Source organism: Electrophorus electricus, chromosome 10, assembly GCF_013358815.1.
Source record: "Electrophorus electricus isolate fEleEle1 chromosome 10, fEleEle1.pri, whole genome shotgun sequence".
Lineage (NCBI taxonomy): Eukaryota > Metazoa > Chordata > Actinopteri > Gymnotiformes > Gymnotidae > Electrophorus > Electrophorus electricus.
In genome coordinates this window covers 17,604,342-17,623,928 of record NC_049544.1, presented here as the reverse complement: position 1 = coordinate 17,623,928, position 19,587 = coordinate 17,604,342, and the positions used below count along the sequence as shown (strand labels likewise).

At 39.0% G+C, this 19,587-nt stretch overlaps 1 protein-coding gene across 4 annotated transcripts in view; it reads right to left on the bottom strand.

The window, feature by feature from the left end:
* The window catches only part of LOC113579380 (guanine nucleotide exchange factor VAV3), a 78,267-nt gene that overhangs the window by 35,987 nt on the left and 22,693 nt on the right, over positions 1 to 19,587 (bottom strand). For 2 of the 4 annotated variants that reach the window (XM_027013279.2, XM_027013281.2), the window contains exons 3-10: positions 4,779 to 4,837; positions 4,466 to 4,531; positions 2,444 to 2,549; positions 1,837 to 1,929; positions 1,476 to 1,544; positions 959 to 1,062; positions 572 to 671; positions 282 to 377 (exon numbers count right to left, since the gene is read on the bottom strand). In XM_027013279.2, the coding sequence (XP_026869080.1) occupies positions 282 to 377; positions 572 to 671; positions 959 to 1,062; positions 1,476 to 1,544; positions 1,837 to 1,929; positions 2,444 to 2,549; positions 4,466 to 4,531; positions 4,779 to 4,837 (693 nt within the window). Of the gene's footprint in view, positions 1 to 281; positions 378 to 571; positions 672 to 958; positions 1,063 to 1,475; positions 1,545 to 1,836; positions 1,930 to 2,443; positions 2,550 to 4,465; positions 4,532 to 4,778; positions 4,838 to 5,745; positions 5,779 to 19,587 lie in introns of those variants that run through there. The other 2 variants (XM_027013282.2, XM_027013280.2) reach the window with 2 other exon arrangements.

Here is a 19,587-nt window from a genome sequence, read left to right as displayed (position 1 = left end):
AGGCTAATTTCCTTGGGGGCCTCCAGTTCCACATAGACAAGCAAGACATTGCAATAGTAGATATGATATAGAAAACAGCAGTTTAGATAGATTAGATGATTGGTACTTAATTGGACTTAAATACTGTTATGTGAATTGGAGAACTGGCAAACAGGCTTCTAAATATAAACATACTTCAAAGTATGGATATTGTTTGCATAGTTATGGAGTGATGGAGGTTGCAACCACACACACACACACACACACACACACACACACACACACACACACACAATGCTAACCTGTAGGAGAAGATGATACTTTAGGACTCTCTGCATTGGAACGACGAGGAGGTCTCTTAACGTAAACTTCCCATTATTTGCTCTTTTAGAACAGACCTATCAACACAAACATTATCCAGTGATGTAAGTCATGTAGCATATCTGGTGTATGCGCAAAGATATAATATACAATAATTTGGATTAAGTGAAGAAGAGGGCAGTTTGTAATACCACAGATAAACAGCAGATGGAAGTGTTTAGCTACAACTAAACTTTTAAACCACTAATTGAGCAGTAATGGGGCGCATTACCTCTAATTTCTGCCTCACATCCTCTTTATCCTTACAGATGTTATCCAGACAAGCAATGGCTGTTTCTACATGGCTGCAGTATTCCCCATAGATGAGTAACCTGTAAGAGGTAAAAGATCCTACTTTCTCTCCCTCTATCCACTTTCCAACATATGCATTATTTCTTCTTGTACATGTTTCTTGTTATGACATCTTTTGGTCTGTTGGACTCTTGGCTAATTTAATGTTTCCAACACATTTTCGGATCTGGTTAATGAAAGTTAATGAGTGAGTGAGTGATTTTGAGTGAGTGACTGGAAGAATAAACAGATACATTAATTCAGGAGATTTTCAAAAGAAAATCAGTACTAGAAATCATAGATTCCTCAGAGCAGAGTAAGGTCTTACCTCTCCTTGTAATCAATGAAGACCTGGAAGAGGTTGCTGGCACTTTGGTGACTGATAGAGTTCTGGAGGTCCTGCAGAAGGCCTTTGTGCACTTTCACAAGTTCCTGTTTCCAACAGCAGGGGGCAGATAGTCAGGGTACACAATCACACAAAACCCTGTCCTTAGAGGGTCCCAAGAAACCCTGCACATTCGGCCATGCTACTAGAGAACTTATTAATTTACGTCCCACCACAATTTATCCCATTTGGCTCCAATATTTAGATGCTCCTGAGGGACTTAATTAGCTGGCTCAGGCTTGTTAAAACTAAACTCTTTAGGATATTATATTTGCACAAGCAGGGCTGGACATCTATACATTAGGTGCAGAGCTCTAGTGCAGAATGTTTTACACAATGTTGCAGCTCAACATGGGACACAGCTGATCTATCTGTCAGTGTCGGAAGGCCGGAACTCTGCAGGACAGTGTGCTGGTGACCGCAGGCCTATGAGGGAACCTCTTTGCGCCTCCAAACTCACAGGAATGTTGACGAAGACCTTCTCGATCTCCACAGGGCTCAGAAACTGCTCCAGAGGCCTTAAGAAGCACTGAGGAAGAGAGGAGAAAAGAGGCACTTTAGATTGAATTGCAGTGCATTTTACAGGGAGTATTTATTATGACATACATTTACATCCTACAACATTCCGCAGTGTGAAGGGGCGTAATAGTGTCTATCAGAAACATTGTAATCATCAGTGGATGATTTAATGCGTCCTATGGTTGGCATTTTCCTCTCTCACATCATGGCATTCAAGACCATGGGCTGAGCATTAATGGCTGTTTAATTAAATGAATCGTGTGGCTGGTGAAGGTTACATGATACTATGAAAAGGGCCGTACTCTCTCTATAGACTCCAGTGTCTCGGTGTACTTCTCCTCTGTCTGTCTGATCTCAGCCAGACAACAGAACCTGATGTCCATCTCAGCTTGCTTCTGGAATTAGATGAAACGTCCAATGTCAGTTCAGAGTCACACACACACACACACACACACACACACACACACACGCACGTACACTGTAGACCATAGACCTGAGCCCCAAGAGAGAGGAAGACAGAGAGAGAGAGAGAGAGAGAGAGAGAGAGAGAGAGAGAGAGAGAGAGAGAGAGAGAGAGAGAGAGAGAGAGAGGCAGCGAGAGGTAGGCAGCTTGTTAGATGTCTTCGCCCTCCATGTGTCATGGTCTTCTGCATTTACTCATGCTGATTTTGCACCATGCTCACCCGGCACGTCAATGAAATTACTGTATTGTAACGTCTTGCTGTTTGAACAGCCATACAGATTTTAATCTATTCCAGTTGTCCCCTCAGATGAACCACTGAGCTCCTGCCAAGGTTAAATCCAACCTAATTGAATCTTCTTATTAGAGGGCTGCTGGCTAAAAAGTCAGTTCTGTAGGAAAAGAATTGTATATGAAAGAGGGTTAGTAATCTGCAGTGTTCCACTCACCGGTGGAGGTACTGCTTCTGCTTTCATCAGGTCTTCATACACCTCCCCACCATCATCATCATATACACAGTCATACAGGTCTTCCTCATCATCCACACCATTCTCACTGCAGGGCATAGATCACAAACACACACACACGGGAGGTAAGACGCATCAACACATCAATCCACATCTGCACCAATTTGACAGTTTTTAAATTGACTGAAAGCTGACTCATCTTTTGGTCTGAAGTTTATCTGTGTTGGCTAGATTTCTGTTATGGCAGTGTTATGCAATGACTGGATTGTGTGTGGGATTTATAGTCTTCTTAGTTCGTGTGTGGGGACAGTGGAGCTGTACTGGAGCTGTAGTGACCATGTGTTTAAATATGTATCTGATTTTAAATATGTCTGTGTACCTGATTTTAATACCAGATTTAAAAAACAAAACTATTAAAAATCACTTAAGCAAATGCATTGTTTAGCTCATAACTATCAGATCACATCTTAGGATCACATCTTACTGTGATGTCTGGGCTACTGTGCTTTTGGGAGGCTACTGGAGGACTTCAAACCTAGTAAAGCAGTATAATTTCTACCATTTTATAGCACTGCAGAAGCATAACAAAACAATGAAATTGTACTTTAGGGGAAAGACTGATCCAACATCTGAATAAGCCATCACTCAACCTGGAGCTAGGTCTCAATGTGTTTATCACAGATCACTCAATGTGTGTGTGTGTGTGTGTGTGTGTGTGTGTGTGTGTGTGTGTGTGTGTGCATCTGTTTTCCTGGTCAGAGCTTTGGTGTGAGTTACTTCCAAGAATGTTCTCAGAGGCACGCATCCCTCCAAAGTGAAAGACAGCAGCAAACACCTTGCACAAAAAACACCCCGACCCATCTGGAAAAAGGCATGTCTACACCATGAAAGAAGGACAGATAATCTAACTATGTGTGTGGGGGGGGGGGGGGGGGGGTGTGAGTGTCTATGTCAGAGGGTGATGGGATACTATTGGAGGTAACCACTGGAATAGTGAAGACACCTCTGACACTTTGACTGTTGTTTCAGTAAGCTGAGACACTTGAAGAGAGCGCGAATATTCACTACATCATATCCAGCCAGCACACAGCTAAGTAAAGGTCTCTCAGTATGTGGGTTTATGTGTGTGTTAGGGATGCAGAATATATGATAATTTTGATAATAATTACGCTGTGATACCGAAGTCATAAAACCATCTACACTGCAAACACCGTATGTATCAATATAGTTGCAATATACTATTTTTCCCATACTGTGCAGCACTATAGTGAATGTGTGTATGTGTGTGTGTGTTCATTATTAGTATTAGCATAATGACTAGTATCAAATGAATGTAGAATAAACTAAAACAAAGACAAATGTACACACAAACACTACACATGCATGCACGTATACACACAGATCTGGTTGTCTCCTGTCGGTACTGCTGAGTGTTTATAGATGGGCTTACTCAGGATATATCCCCTGCTGACTGCTTTGTGCAAAAACCCCAGACTTTTCTCTCTTCCAACATTAGAGCAGTGCTGAGCAGAGGACCAGGAGGTGAGCAGGACCTAGCTCTCCATGGACAGCAGAAAGATGACGAGGCGTGAGCATGTGTGTGTGTGTGTGTGTGTGAGTGCGTGCATGCGTGTGTGCGCGTGCATGTGTGAAGAGGAAAGGGGAAAATTTTAAAAAGCTCAGTGGTTAAGGTACTTAACTTGGCTGCCAGTTCAAGCCCCACCACTGCCAAGTTGCCTCTGAGCAAGGCCCTTAACCCTTAGTTGCTCAAGTATATTGAGTAATATTGTTTTTTTGTTTTTTTTTGGTTTGTTTATTTTTTGATAAATGTGTCAGCTAAATGCCATAAATGTAAATGCATAAGAGTGTGACAGACACTCTTTCTAAGCTGCGAGGCATGTGGACAGTCAGTCAGGCATGTGGATTGCTAGCTATGGTGAATTCAGTAAAATAAGAATGTCCTTTTTATATTAGAATGTTCTGCCTCTCTTAGGGTGTTCTTACTCTATTAGGTCCTCCAGGTGATTATAGATGTCCTCATCCTCTACGCTTTCTTCTGTTGGAAATGGCCTTTAGATCAGAGAGAGAGGCAAAGAGAAGGTGAGACGTAGAGAAAAAGAAAGTGAGAAAGTGAGTAAGAGAAAGAGAGAAAGAGTGAGACAGAGAGAAAGTGAGAGTAAGAGAAAGAGAAAGAGAAAGAGAGAGAGAGAGAGAGAGAGAGAGAGAGAGAGAGAGAGAGAGAGATGCATGTACTGACAGTCTAAACATTATATAGTCTTTGATCATCTTTGTTTAACTCCTGATTTCTAAACCTTACCTTATTCCAGTTTGTTGTGCAGCTGTTGTGTTTGAAAGTTTGGACAGTGTGTCCATAACCTTAAAGGAGAAGAAAATCATGTAAAAAACGAAATGTTTAAAGGCTTTGTAATTTGACGTAAAAAGAAGAAGCACAGTATACATAATATCAATGCAGTATGCCTAGATTTCCAGTAGAGGGCAGTGTATTTTAATAAAATTATAGTTTTACTACAACGGATGGAACTGATTTTCTTCAAAGCAGCACGGCAAGTATAATCAAAAGTGTCATATATAATTCCGTATTGTTAAATGTGGCAGATATGAATTAGTTGTGATTCAATGAGAACTGATATATGAGAACTGATATCCATATACTTGGAGGAGGCAGGGTATTTTTCAGGACTAAAGTTTTCTAACAGAAATAGCCAGAGACACGGTCAGAGGCAAGGTCAGAGACATGGTCAGAGACACAGTCAAAGATGGTCAAAGGCACAGTCAGAGGCACAGATAGAGACATGGTCAGAGACATGGTCAGCGCTCCCACTGCAAATGGGCTGTTATTGGTCTTACTGGGTATGGTTGGTTTAATTCTTCTAAACACAGTAAACACAATCATTACAAATAATATAATGTATGTTTCATGTGGAATGTTCCTTTAAGAGTGAATGCTCCTTCAATTTCAGGCTTCCAAACTACATTTTTCTTAATTTTAAAAGAAAATTGTAAATTCACTTTTTCTCTGACAGAATTTAAAGAAAATAGCTGTGTTCATTCAGTGAGTTACATTCAGTGAACTTCTAAATCATACAGTGGGAAATCATACTCTGGGGGACAGATTTTACATGCACTCATTGATGACATATACCAGCAATCAACAGAATCTGTGAACTGAGCATTTGGAAAATGAAAATGAAAACGTGTAAAAACATGTTTTGTTCATAACATGTTCATAGTTAAAAAATGTGAGCAAAATGTGAGCAATCTACCAATTTATGCAAAAGACTGCTGTTTGCTGGCCCTGGAAGTTCCACTCAGTCAGTTCCTTCACGGCATCGCCCTCTGAGCATCGACATATCTAATTTGATTCATAGGAAAACAACGTGTACTTCCAGCTTCACTTTAAATTAATGTTCTAGCATTCTTATAATATTAGAACATGTAACACCCACACAAACACACCCACACACACGCACACACACACCCACAGTTCTGTCTGCTTCTGTTAGCTGCTCTAAAATCAACCTCAAACAATATAAATAACTACAAAACCCAGAGATGCATAGTGCATGACAGCACCTGAGGGAGATAAAAGAATTGTGTGGTATGTGGTCAAACATCTTTATGATGTGTCAGATAAGTGCATGGTCTTAAAAGCAATCTTAGATTAACATAGATTAAAAAAGCAATACATTTTCCTGCTGGAATCATTTTACATTTCACACTTTTACACATTTCACACTTTTACACTTCACATTTCCCTGCATTTTCACAATGACATCATTTTACAAACTAGCATTTATTATGCATATTGTGGGATATAATTTTCATGTCGACACCAGTTCCCCGCGTATCATTCAGCCTTTCTGCATACTTTACCCTCTGCACAGTCATACATACATTCCAGTGAGTTTGTTTATGACTGTTATCTTTTAATCTATAAATTCAGTATGGCAGTGTTAAATCAGTAGTAAGTGTTAAGCGTTACTGGAATGAGTTAAAGAGCTAATGCTAAAGTGGGTGCGGAATTAACATCAGAGCTACTGGTACAGGAAGTGATTCTGCGTCTGAAAGGCAGAGGAACTGGTCAAGGCTTTATTGAATTCGGGAAACTATCAGTACTATCATGTGTGTGTGTATATATATATATGTATGTGTGTGTATATATATATATATATATATATATATATATATATATATATATATATATATATATATATATATATATATATATATATATGGGTGTAGAACGCTGAGGGGTTTCTTTAAGGGATACTGATGCATGTAAAGTTGGTCATTGCCAAAATAAAGATTAAAGTAGTTTGAATTAGATTCAGGGCCAAAAAGCAGTGAAAAACACATTTACGTGCGTAAGAAAAGTCTTCAGTCTGACTGTTACTGTCTCTGACAGTGATGTTTGTTTTGCATTGTCACACCTGCCCTAGTTTGATACCTGTAGGAGGAGCTAAGAAAAGGGAGCGCAGTGTACTCAACACTTTCATGAGAAGTTCACGTGTTATTTTGTTCATGTCTTCATTCATCTATGGCTTAATTCATTGTGAAGATCAGTGAAATTTGAACACCTTTTCTTTTACTTTAATGATGTGTGCAAAATGTAACAAGAAGAAAGAACAGAAAAGCATTTGTATCACAGACTAAACTACAAAAGAATTTACCGCCAAAGGTTTAGTTTATTTAACTGATCTAAAACAGGAGCCAGACTGTCATTTTCATAAAGGTGGTCTGTTTAACAATAATAATAATAATAATAATAATAATAATAATAATAATAAATCGAGCAATTACATGGAATATCAATAGAAATGTAACATGTATTTGCTAATATAATTCCTAAAACCTTCCAAAACTGGTTTTCCAGAACTGGCTAATGCATTTCCATAACAAAACTTTGCATGTATGCTGTGGAAATTCTTTGCCGATCTTATTTTTTAAATACTTCCTGGTATGGGAACTGGATGTTTTTCCTGCTCCCTCCCCCAGCTCTTTAGGGTCTGGAGGATGTATGTAATTAAATGTACAAAGTAGCATCCACTTCTCAAACAACACTGCTGTTTAAAAGAGGACAGTTTCCATGTTATGTACAGAAATATTCAGCTGAACCCACTCTTCCTGCCTTTCTACCATATTCAGTCCAGATCTGTGTATTCTTCACATCTGTGACAGTGTCCTTGTAAATAAAACATGCACACCTCTGTTTGAAATACAAGACTAAGAAAGACTATAAATGTCACTAAAACATGAACACTCGAGTTTATCCAACTGCAAATTTTATTTTTAATTATTCCAGGGCTGCAGGTTGGCAGAGCATTGAAACGAGCGAGTGATGTGGAGGGGCAAAGTGAAAGCAGAGGCTGTTTCCGACTCTGTACACATCCCCAGAGGGGGACATGTCTGTTTCCGACTCCGTATACATTCCCAGAGGGGAACATGTCTGTCTCTGACTCCGTACACATCTCCAGAGTGGGACATGTCTGTCTTCAACTCTGTACAGATCCTCAGAGGGGGACATGTCTGTCTCCGTCTCTGTACAGACCTCTAGAGCAGGACATATCTTTCTCAGACTCTGTACTGACTCCCATTCAGAACCCCAGAGCAGGATGTGTACAGAGCCTGAGACAGACATGTCCCTCTCTACAGACCATAGCTATTTAATTACTTTTATTTAATATATTCTAAATTATTCAGACTTGTAGTCAGTTATATCGTACATAAGCTAATTATCCATATTTTATGCTTATGTTTTTTGTTTTTATTTAATATTTTTTTTGTTACAATAATTATTTGTTTTAGTTCTTTTGAGTTGATGCTTTTATTATTTCCATCTAATGTGTTTTTCTTCACTAGCTTTCATTTTAGTTTATTGCAATAATCCATGCTCAGCTCAGAACAGTAAAAACAGAAACATCTTCCTCACAAACACACACCCACACACACACACGCATCTCATTATATTCTGCAAAAGAAATTAAATCCAGACACAGTTAAGACCATTGATCTGAGAAAAACTGAAAGAATGGCAGTCCCCTGTACTATGTTGAAGTTGACTTTACCATGTAGTAGTTTCACATATTTAAAGAAATTAAAAAACAAAGTATGACAAATAAACCCATATTTCAATCAAAATGATAGAGAAACCCTTAGAAAGGCTAAGCCACTGCCGGGTGAAAGTAGACGAGAACGACGTGTCAGTGCTCTGTGGAATGACAGCAAATGATAGCAGCTGGATTTCAATATGACTGTTGAGAAAACTCACAACTCTCTGTGAGCAGTTTATGACCACTGATACATGGCTTCCCACTAACAAAGCACTCATAACAGGGTTTCACCTGAATTTCTGTATTGCCTTACCTTAATCTTTAGGCTTTAGCATTCTGAGAATAGAGTCAAAGTAATGTTATTACTCTCCACAGATGATGCCAGTTAGAAAATATCAGCAACCCTAATGCATGATACATTGTTTAAAAGTATTTTGCAGTTTTTACATTCGTTTTCACACTTATCACAATACCATGTCCACTTCAAAACTCTGTGCTTTTGAAACACACGCCCGCCTCAGAGCATCAGTTGACCTTTGTTGCAAAATACCACTAAAATGTCATATTTCACCCATAAGTGACTCAGGCTGCCATAACTATAACATAACTATAACATATGCTTTCTCCCACAAGACTGCTCTGTCACTCAGTGTACAATGAACTGCAAAATGCAAACAATTTTGCAAAATCCTCTATTTTTGTGTCCACAAATATTCTTTACCCATCTCTCACAATAGATGTGAAGACTGTGTTAAATTTACAGTAACCTGTAACTGAATTAATGTTTTACTATATCGGAAACCCAGAATAACTATATTTACTATATAATGTAAAACAATATATGATAAAGAAAAATAAATCACAAAAGCTGCTTTACTGTATTTTGCCATTTGCTCTCACAGTACAATATAGAGTAGTTCAGAAAAGAAATATATATATATATATATATATATATATATATATATATATATATATATATATATATATATATATATATTCGATAACAAATACTATATCACCAAATCAATATTTTCACCATATACAGTAATTTGCACATATTTATCTGCCTATCAGTATCAGCGGTCTACTGTTGGCCTGATCCATCCATCCTGTCCACTGCATTTGGCCACAGATTTTTATCAACATCTCACCGAATGTTATCTGGGTAGCTTGTTAGCTGAAATGACAGCCGGGTGTTTCAGCAGTACATGGACTGCGGTAATAGTGGAAAAATCCCTTCAGTGATTACATGCACATTTCAATGCAAGTATGAGCACTTTTGTATATATGGTAACAAAGCTGCAAACAAGAAAACTGAATAAACCTTCTTCGAAAATCAGAATAATCTGTCTTCAAGTGTATATTTTCATTTGTAGGTCAAACTGCAACATATTTCCAACCACAGTGAACAGAATTTTGTTGGGTTTTGAAATGAAAGATAATCGTCTTTAACAGAGTATCAAAATGTGCTGAATTTTGGAGGAAGTGTTGATTGAATGTCTTTTGTATCAAAGCAATGCCAAAGTATAGATAGTTTAGTTTACATATTCTATTGATATGGTTAATGTGATAAGTGTTTTGAAAAAGTGGACATGGTATTGAGACAAGTGTGAAAAATCAAATCAAATTGCAGCTAGGGAGACAAAAAGACTGCAGAATATAAGATGGCTTGGTCTATGTGGCTGGGCCGGCAACACAACTATCACTGCTTCACAAACCACAGATTATAAACCCCTCTCTCTCTCTCTCTCTCTTTCTCTCGCTCTCTCTCTCTTTCTCTCTCGCTCTCTCTCTCTCTCTCACTCGCTCTCTCTCTCACACACACACACACACACACACACACACACATTAATTAATGCCAGGTCCCAGATTGTTATGGCTGTCCACCTCGTTGTGCTCATTAGTGCTTAATTAGCCAGAGAGGATGTTGGGAAATTGCAGTCTCCACAGTACTGGCACCAGGCTGGTTACTGGAACCTTGGAGGTGCCTTTCATGGTGGTTCCTCCTCCATCTTCATGCCCTTCCCCCATCTCTGATCATTAGGTGGATGTCACTCTTTCTCTACCATTCTCCACCTACTGGACTCTTCTTGTATCTCTTCCTCACCTCTTTTGTCATTTGTTCCATCACTCCATCACGATATTAGTCTCTCCACCCCGCTGCTATCTTTACTCCTGTGTCCTCCCCCATTTATCATTCCCGATCTCTTTCCTCCATCATACACCCACAGTCTAGAGTATCTAAGAGTATCTCTCGATGTCTAGTTCACAGGCACACACACTCACACAAAGGTCCAGAGTTTCACATTGCCCTTGTATGCCCTACAAATCCTTGACTTGTGACATTACCCTTTAAATCTTCTCAGCCTTCACTCATTAGTGAGACATTTTATCATCTCCCCTTCTCTTCAAAGCAGAGACCCAAACGGAAAGTCAATTTAACTAAAATACTGAAATATATATTCAACAACCCTTTTTTAGAGTCCATTTGAAATTCACCATTGCAAACAAATCCCTGTAAGCCACCACCTATTGTAGGATATGGTTTGTTATTGCCCTTATCGTTGTTTAAGATAGAGTTTATACCTGTTTTGCGCTTCTACGCATCAGCATTGATCCCTGTATTTCAACAGTATTCTAGATAAATAGTATCTTGAACTCTAACCTACTCTGCTGGCTATGATACAATCTATGAGTAAATGGCAAAGCACTTTTGTAAGTCACTCTGGATAAGAGTGTCTGCCAAATGCTGTAAACGTAGATGCAGTAATTATTCTGCAGTAATCCTTTGGTATATTATACCAAGATTCGTTCAGCATTTTCCAGTGTTCTGCTTTTAGTCCAATAGTCACACACACACACACACACACACACACACACACACACACACACATAAACTCAAACGCTGCACATACAGAAACACACATTTTAATTACTGTCTATGTAAAGGGGATTTTCCATTGAACTATGCAACACTGTGGCTAAACACTGCCTACACGGAAAGCAAAATGTCCCTACACATAAGAATGTACACATTTCCCTGTAATAGTGGGTATATTTGGCCAAATTACAAACACAGACACGCTCAAAGCAGCACGACATCTGCATTATTCATGGCTCTGTTCAGTCTACTCACTAGTCTTAAACCAATAGCTTTCTGTTTTCACAGAATGTTCACATCCACAATAAAACCCATCAATGATTTTTAGTTCATTGTTAAATGGCCCAAAAGAGTAGTACTTGTTAAAGCAGAATTATTTTCATACACTGAACATATTTTCACTTGTTAAAGTTAAATATTCCTAGGGTACCCCATCACTCTGTTGCCCCTTGACACAAACCCATGACTAGCATGTGTAACCATCAGAGCCCCATGCAGGTCTAATCCACCCCTCTCTTCCTCCTTCCACTGAGCTGCTCAGAGACATGGCCAGTCTTTCAGGCTCAGGCAACCTCCCTACATTGTGCCACTCTTTATTCCTGAATAAATGCAAAACATTTTCCAGTCTGCTTAAGAACAGGCACAGTGGTGGCTGCAGGCTGCAGGCCTTGGTGAAGTCTTGTTTTAAAAGTGAAAGGTTCAGCAGGCCAAGCAATGGAGGTGCCCCCACCCATACAACTGGGAGACTTTTCCACATGCATCCTGATACATGTTTCCTGGTCATGGTCCTGGAGTATCCTTAATGATAGCTGGTAGGTCAAAAAGTAAATAGCAGTATTGCATAATGAGGTCTACAATGTCTTCCAGGTATGCATACACACTTCCAGAAAAAGACTACCGGTTCCAGTTCCAGGCAAAATTATTATTCCAACCTTATAATAGACTTGATCTCATCACCACAAATACACATAGCACTAACATAGAAAAGAAAGAAAAAAAACACTCTTCTCTTTTTAAACTTCCCTTTCCCTACTATAGAGAATATTATATACTATATGTTCCCTATTATATTAGGAGTGCTCAGGTGGACACAGCTGTGCCATTAATGGCATCTGCAAGAGCAGCACTGTGAGTCAGCTACAGGTTAACCCAGCAACCACCTCCATTCACTTCTAAAGGATCTGTGCAAAATTCCCTTTAATCTATGATCTACAATTGAACACTTGCATTAGACATCTCAATCATGGATTTAGGAATATGTTCAAATGCTTCTGAATGATGACAGCAGATATATATGGGAATGCTGGGATCTTCTTCAGTTTCACTTCTTCAGTCATTTCTTTGGATTCCAACCAGTCAAATAAGATCCTGTTACTTCACCATACAGGACACTCGATATTTAAAGGTATGACAGAAATCATTATACATTATCCTTCCCTAATATGAAATATTTCTAAAAGAAACAAGATAATTTGGAAACAAGACATCTGGAAGACATCCATCATAATTTGATCAGATCATGAAAACATGTCATATGATTATTTGTGTTATTAAACATGTCATATGATTATTTGTAATTATTATTTTAGTTATTTGATATTATTTGCTTAGTTTTCTTGCATTGGTGACACAGGAAAAAGTCATAATGATGAAAGATTATATATTTTATATATTTTAAGGTGTTTTCACACTAGATTTTTTTTTTTTTTCAGGTCCGCTTGCTCCACAAGTTCGATAGGTTTTGTAATGTGTGTTCGCTGTTTTCAAGCCCGGGAGCGGTCCAGAGCACCGATTTCTGGTCCTTCTGGCATCGCTGGTCTGTGGTCCGCTTAAAGCGAGCTCTGGAGCTGTCTGGAGCAAGTGTGTAAGCTCTGCACTCCTGCGTGATGGGTTCGTTTTGTGCAGCGACTAATTAGGCTTAAACCCATTTTACTCAGGTACATAAAACAAATTTTTGGACAGTACTGTAAGTATATTTTACAGGAAAGAAAAGCAATATATAGACGTGCAATGCATCAAAAATCTTCTCATACGAGAACGGCTCGTTTGCAGGTGCTCCTGCAGGGTGAAAAACCATGCGTCTCAAAAGCGCTGTTCATCGCCACCTTAGTATTTTTATGCAAGCAAAATAAGAAACAAAGAAAACAGGAAACGGATGAAGCTTTTTCATACCATTTGCGAACATGCGCGTTGTGCGATATACTTTTAATCGAGTACACTTGCGAAGTGTCCGTTATATTCGTTAACGAGTCCGTTATATTCGTTAACGTTTCTCCAGTTACATTTTAAAATGATTTTTACGTTTTGTACGTTTCGCCACAACCTGTACATTATGGGTTTGCTTCAGTAAGTTATACAACTGGACAGTAGACCGATATAATGAGCAACGTACAGGCATATTCCACACCTCCACCCCAGCCAACTACCCTCTGTTGCCCTTAATGGATGTTCTCTTGCGGGATGTCGTGATGTTACTGAGCCTCTACCCGTCTCAGCTGCCACGGCTACTCCACCACCCCCTGATGTCCCCTGCTGTAGCCCACCACACCTCCACCCCAGCCAACTACTTCTCCCACACCAGCCAACTACTTCTCCGTTGCCCTTAATGGACGTTCCCTTGCGGGGAACACCAAGACTAGGACCTCTAGAAAGTTGGACTAGACATTAATTGCTTATTTTTAAAAAAATTTTAAATTAATTTTCCTCTTAAAATTGTTATTATTGTGGTGGCCGTTGTCGGCCAGAGGAGGATGCTCGCCAGCTGGTCTAACTAATTGCAATGTACATATAACGAAAAGTAAAATGTCTAGTTATGGAAGCATATCAGTACCAAAATGAAAATGAAATGTAATACACAAAATGACAAGATAATCCTAAATTTGAATTTAAATATTCCACTCATATATGTAAGTTTGAGCTCAACATTCAAATTCAATAATTCCTTTTACATTTGCAATTTGTTAGGCTTCTTTTGATATTTCATTTACAGACATTTTGGTGCTTTATGGGTAGCTTTATTTAAATTAAAATGTATTTCCCAGTTTGAAGGAACATGTTTCCTGTGATCATGCAACAATTGTGTCAACATGATATTTTAAATGCATATTCATCTAATATGCATTTGCACTCAATGACAACGCATTTTAAATGTAATTTTCAAATTCACCACCATACTAGAAAGATGACAAAATGCTGAAGAAGAAACAGTGCCTCTTTGCAATAACACGATCAACCCTGAGTCTCTGTCAGTACTTGTGAAAATGCGAAATGAGCGTTTAGTGACTTTCATTTTCATGGACTTACACTTCAGTCAGCCAATCAGATTGCACAGCTTTCCACCTCAGTCAGCCAATCAAGACGGTTTTACAACAAACTAAGTAGAACGGGTAACTTTTTAAAGATGGTGGCGGCGGGGGGGGGGGGGGGGGGGGGGGGGGGGGGCTTTTTATAGTCATTGCAAATTGCAACTGTAAATGGAATTATTGAATTTGAATTTGAATTTTGAGCTAAAACGTGCATTTATGAGTGTATATTTAAATGTAAAATTTTTTTGAATTTTTTAATTCAAATTTAGGATTATATTGCCATATTGCATATTAATAATGACCTATGGCAAGAGGTCAGAATATTTCCAGAAGTTGTCCTAATCACAAGGTGGTTACCAAACCATTATGATGCTTGTGATGCTTATGATGCTTGTGACAATATTTAGATATAAAAATGTATGTTAAAAATATCACATGAACTAAGTAAGACAAAGATCCAGACAAAAGAAAAAACTGTTTACTATTATTATTTTTGCACACTGAATCCAAATATCTTTTCAGAATGTCTCTATCAACCATAGGTTTTTTTTTTCATTACATTTACATATACATGCATGGCATTTAGCACATGTGATCTACCAGAGTGCTTTTAGCTGTCTACGTAGATAGGACAAATAGTTTACAGCCGATTATACTCACATGCCTGCTACCATGCCTGAGAGAAACATCTTTAGAATTCAGCATATATATATAGTTCTGATGAAATGACTCATTTCTTGAGTAGTCTTTTTAACAAATACTTTAAAGTAATAATTTAAATGACTACTATTACTTCTACTTGAGTAATTATTATTTTAAAATAAGAGTACTTTTGCCTGAATACAGTTTTTGATTTGTGTGTCTGATATGTACTGCTTGCTTTAAGACACCCAGGTCAGCGGTGCATCAGACTGAAATAGTACAATCACAGGACGACTCAGAACTCTTGTACTGCACTATTTTGTCATGCCCCTACAGTGGGGCATCTTAAATGCCCAGTAAGTATCTACTTTACATCTCTAGACATGTGGTACCTACATCAACATACTCTTACCAGTAACTATAGGTTACTATACTGCAGGACCTTTATCAGAAGAAGGCATCTGCTTCAAGAATCAGAACCCACGGTACCATCAGTGATGACCCACACTCACACACTGCCTATTTATATACGTGGGTAGATAAAAGGCACATGCCAGATGAAAGCAATACAGGCAAAGGCTCTGCATAACCCCTCTGTGATGTCAGTCAGTGCTCTGCACATAAAAGGCCTTTATGCTGTACACGATCCATAAAGCATTTGAAAAAGTCTTGTTGCTCAGCTGCAGTCTGCGTCAGTCACGCTGGCAGTGGGAACTTGTACTCACCAGCTCCTGGCTAGCAGAGGCCTGGAAGTCAAAGTGGTTAAAATGTCAGTCGGCCCTGTGTTTTCATTCAGGAAAACCCTAACAATGAATTTCCAGCACAATATGCATCTGTAGAGAGCAGGCTTATCAACTATTGTTTGTTTTAAGGAGACAAAAAAAAGTTCCTTATCATAGGTGATATATATTCTCAAAGGTGATATATAACACTTAATTATGTGATAAAGAACTAGCACTTACATTCACATTAAATAGATCCTGAACATACACATTCATTTGTTTAATATGTGTAAACAGAGACATCTGGTAAATATTATTATTATTTAGTGATAGTATAGCATCATGGGTAGGAGTAGAGATACTTTTCCAAACCACTTTGTGTAAAAGGCATGTGAAGAAGCTGCTCAACTCTGAGACACTGCGGAGCAACAATGCTCTCTGTGAGCTCTCGGTTTGACAGAAGGAGACAGAAGTGAAGCCACTTAACAGCTACGTCTCAGTTATAATTCCTCCAGTAATCAGAAACTCCAGACTAGTGCTGTTTTAACAAATCACATTTTTAAACCAACATGCCACACATAATAAGAATATTTTATCGTAGCCGATCTAATCAAAAACCACACCATGACTATATCCACAGCACCACCTGAAAAGTTCAAGTGGATAAAAGCTTAAGTGCGACGCTCGAAAGGAAACAGCTGTGACTTCAATCGGAGATGCAGCTAAGCAGCCTGGGTACATTTTGCTCTGACATACACTCATGCACGCCATGGTTGTGCTGGCAGTCAAACGTAGCGCTCTGCATGGGAACCAGACAGAGCTGGAAGGTGAGTGGTGGGGCGTTGGAGCATGTGAGAGGTTTCTGAGAAACACGGCTTGTCATGAATTGATGGTGTGAAACACAGTAAGCAGCATGTGTGCTTCTGCAGGGTCTCAGCCACCCGTGAACTGCGCTGCCTCTATAGTTCAATTCAGGTTTACTTAGCTCAGAAAATATAGCTTGTTTTTGCAGTGAAACCACAGTTCTCTATGATGAAATTTACTGAAGTTCCACCTAATTCTTCCCAACTCCTACACGCATATCGCATAATGCAGCTCCCATGACAGCAGGTACTGTGTTTCTCCTCTCTTGCAGAAAGCACAACCAGTCAATCTTCCAGGCTCTGTGCCCTGGCTTTCAAACTGTCCAGTTCAGTATGTTTCCTACTCTAGCACAGCAACTGTCAAGCCTACCCGAGATGTCAAATCCTTCATGTGTCTAGTTGGGTGTGTCTGAGCTGGAGTTAACCAGGCCTCTGGCTCCACGTCCGCGACTGTTTGTTGCTAACTCTGGTAATGGAGTCACTCATTGTAGGTTCACACACGTCACGCATACCCACGCATACCTACGCATGCTCAACGTGTCTCACAAAATCAAGATGCACATTCTAGAATGCCCTTAAGACTAGCTAACATGGATGTGAAGAATATGCTGGAAAATGGCTTGTGGGATGTGGCTATTTGGCAAATACAGAGTTACTATCTGTTTGGTTGGGGGGGATCAGTTGGTTGCAGTTGGTATTCATTCCCATTAGTCTCCTTGAAAATTTCCCTCAACAGATCATCACTGGTAGTGAACTTTTTATTTAATGTAGAGTGTATTGTAGACAGTGTAAACTGAAGAGACCAGTGTTTGCAGCACTTATTCATCTTTGCATGTTATGTCTGCCTTACTAATTTACACACAGAATGAGGAAAACACGAACTCTCAGTTCAGCTGTATTATACTTACACAAAGGTTACCAGCCAAATTGTTCCAGTATTGTACGATTTGGTGACAGCCAAACTGTTCCTGCATATTGTATATATCTGTAGGTGTTTATATTGCAGTTTAAATGTTCAAAGGCACTGTTATTATTTCTATGTTACTATTACTATTGTATGTGTGTTTGTATGAGTGTGTGTGTGTGTGTGTGTGTGTGTGTGTGTGTGTGTGTGTGTTTAACTACATTGCTAGGGCTAGAGACCATCTGCTCCTGCCTGGCTTCTATGACAGCTTGTGACCCTCATCAAACTTTTATGGCAGGCTTCTTTAAGAGGTCAGGAGCAAATGGAAGAGCCTTTTAAAGATCCTGTGTTTATGTGTGCTGTGTGTTCCCCACAGTACCTACCCATAAGACCTCTGATGAAGACCCACAAACTAATCAAATCAAATCCAATTTATTTATGTAGTGCTTTTTATAACAGATGTTGTCACAAAGCAGCTTTACAAATGTACAAAGTCCAAGCCCCCAGTATCGCCAAGGGCGATAATGACAAGAGAAAACTCCCTAGAGCATGAGGAAGAAACCTTGAGAGGAACCAAGACTCAAAAGGGGGGGCCCATCCTTCTCTGGCTAAACTATACTATACAGCCTCAGTCCTCTGCTACAGAAGGTATAAGCCAGCTTTAGAAGTCACATTATCTTTATACAGCCTCCTTTAGATCCTGGTTTCGATGCATTTTTGATGGGATATATCTGAATACCTTTGTTGGAGCCCCAGCCGCAATTGTTTAAGTCATGCCTCCATTCTAATTTCCGAGGAACCCAGTCTGAACACATCCAGACCATTAGCGTGGTGTCTAGCTAAGCTGCATGGAGTTGAGCAGGAGATGTCAGATGCCTCTCCAGTACTGTGCTGCACAGCTGTAGCCTAGTGAGATCACAGAAAGGTGAGAACTGTTGCCTGCCATGATACACAGACACATCCACACTGGCTGCAGCATTTAGCCATAAAAAGCAATGAAGTCCCACATGTGTAGATCTGAGCACAGTGTAAACTGTAAACTGTCTCTCGGCCCTCTGCAACCCCAAGCTGTAGAGTAGTGTCCACTCACTGAGCTGTGCTGTTATTACCTATTCCTTTTACACAATCAGAATTTCACAGAATTAATTCTACATTGCAAAAAAAAGACTTGCAATGTGGGCACAAACTCATGCAATATAGGTGAGAGCAATATCTACAATACTTTGGACATGTGTTTGTTGGTTTTGAATCATCCCACAAAGCAGCTTGCTCCTACAACTGAACACTCCAGGAGTCTAAACTTCTCCATGTGGCTTCTCAAATAGCCATAGTACCCGCAAGCCTGTTAACTCCAAAAAGACCAGCAAGAGCACACAATAGTGGTTGACCGATTATTTGGGCTCATTACAGCCATTATGAGGTCATCAGCATCATTCAGTGCTATCTGCTGATAAATGTTGTTGTTCAGTGCAATACAAGGTTATTTTTCATTCATAAGGTTTGTTTTACAAAATTATTATTTTTTTTTTAATTATCTGCAGACATTTATTTAGATGATATTTCTTATTAGTGCAGAGTGCAGGTCTGCAAACAATAACTATTACATAAAAGTTCATTTAAGCAACAATAATGTGTCTCATTTGTTATTATTATTAAATTGTTGTATTTTATCATATATATATATATATATATATATATATATATATATATATATATATATATATATATATATATATAT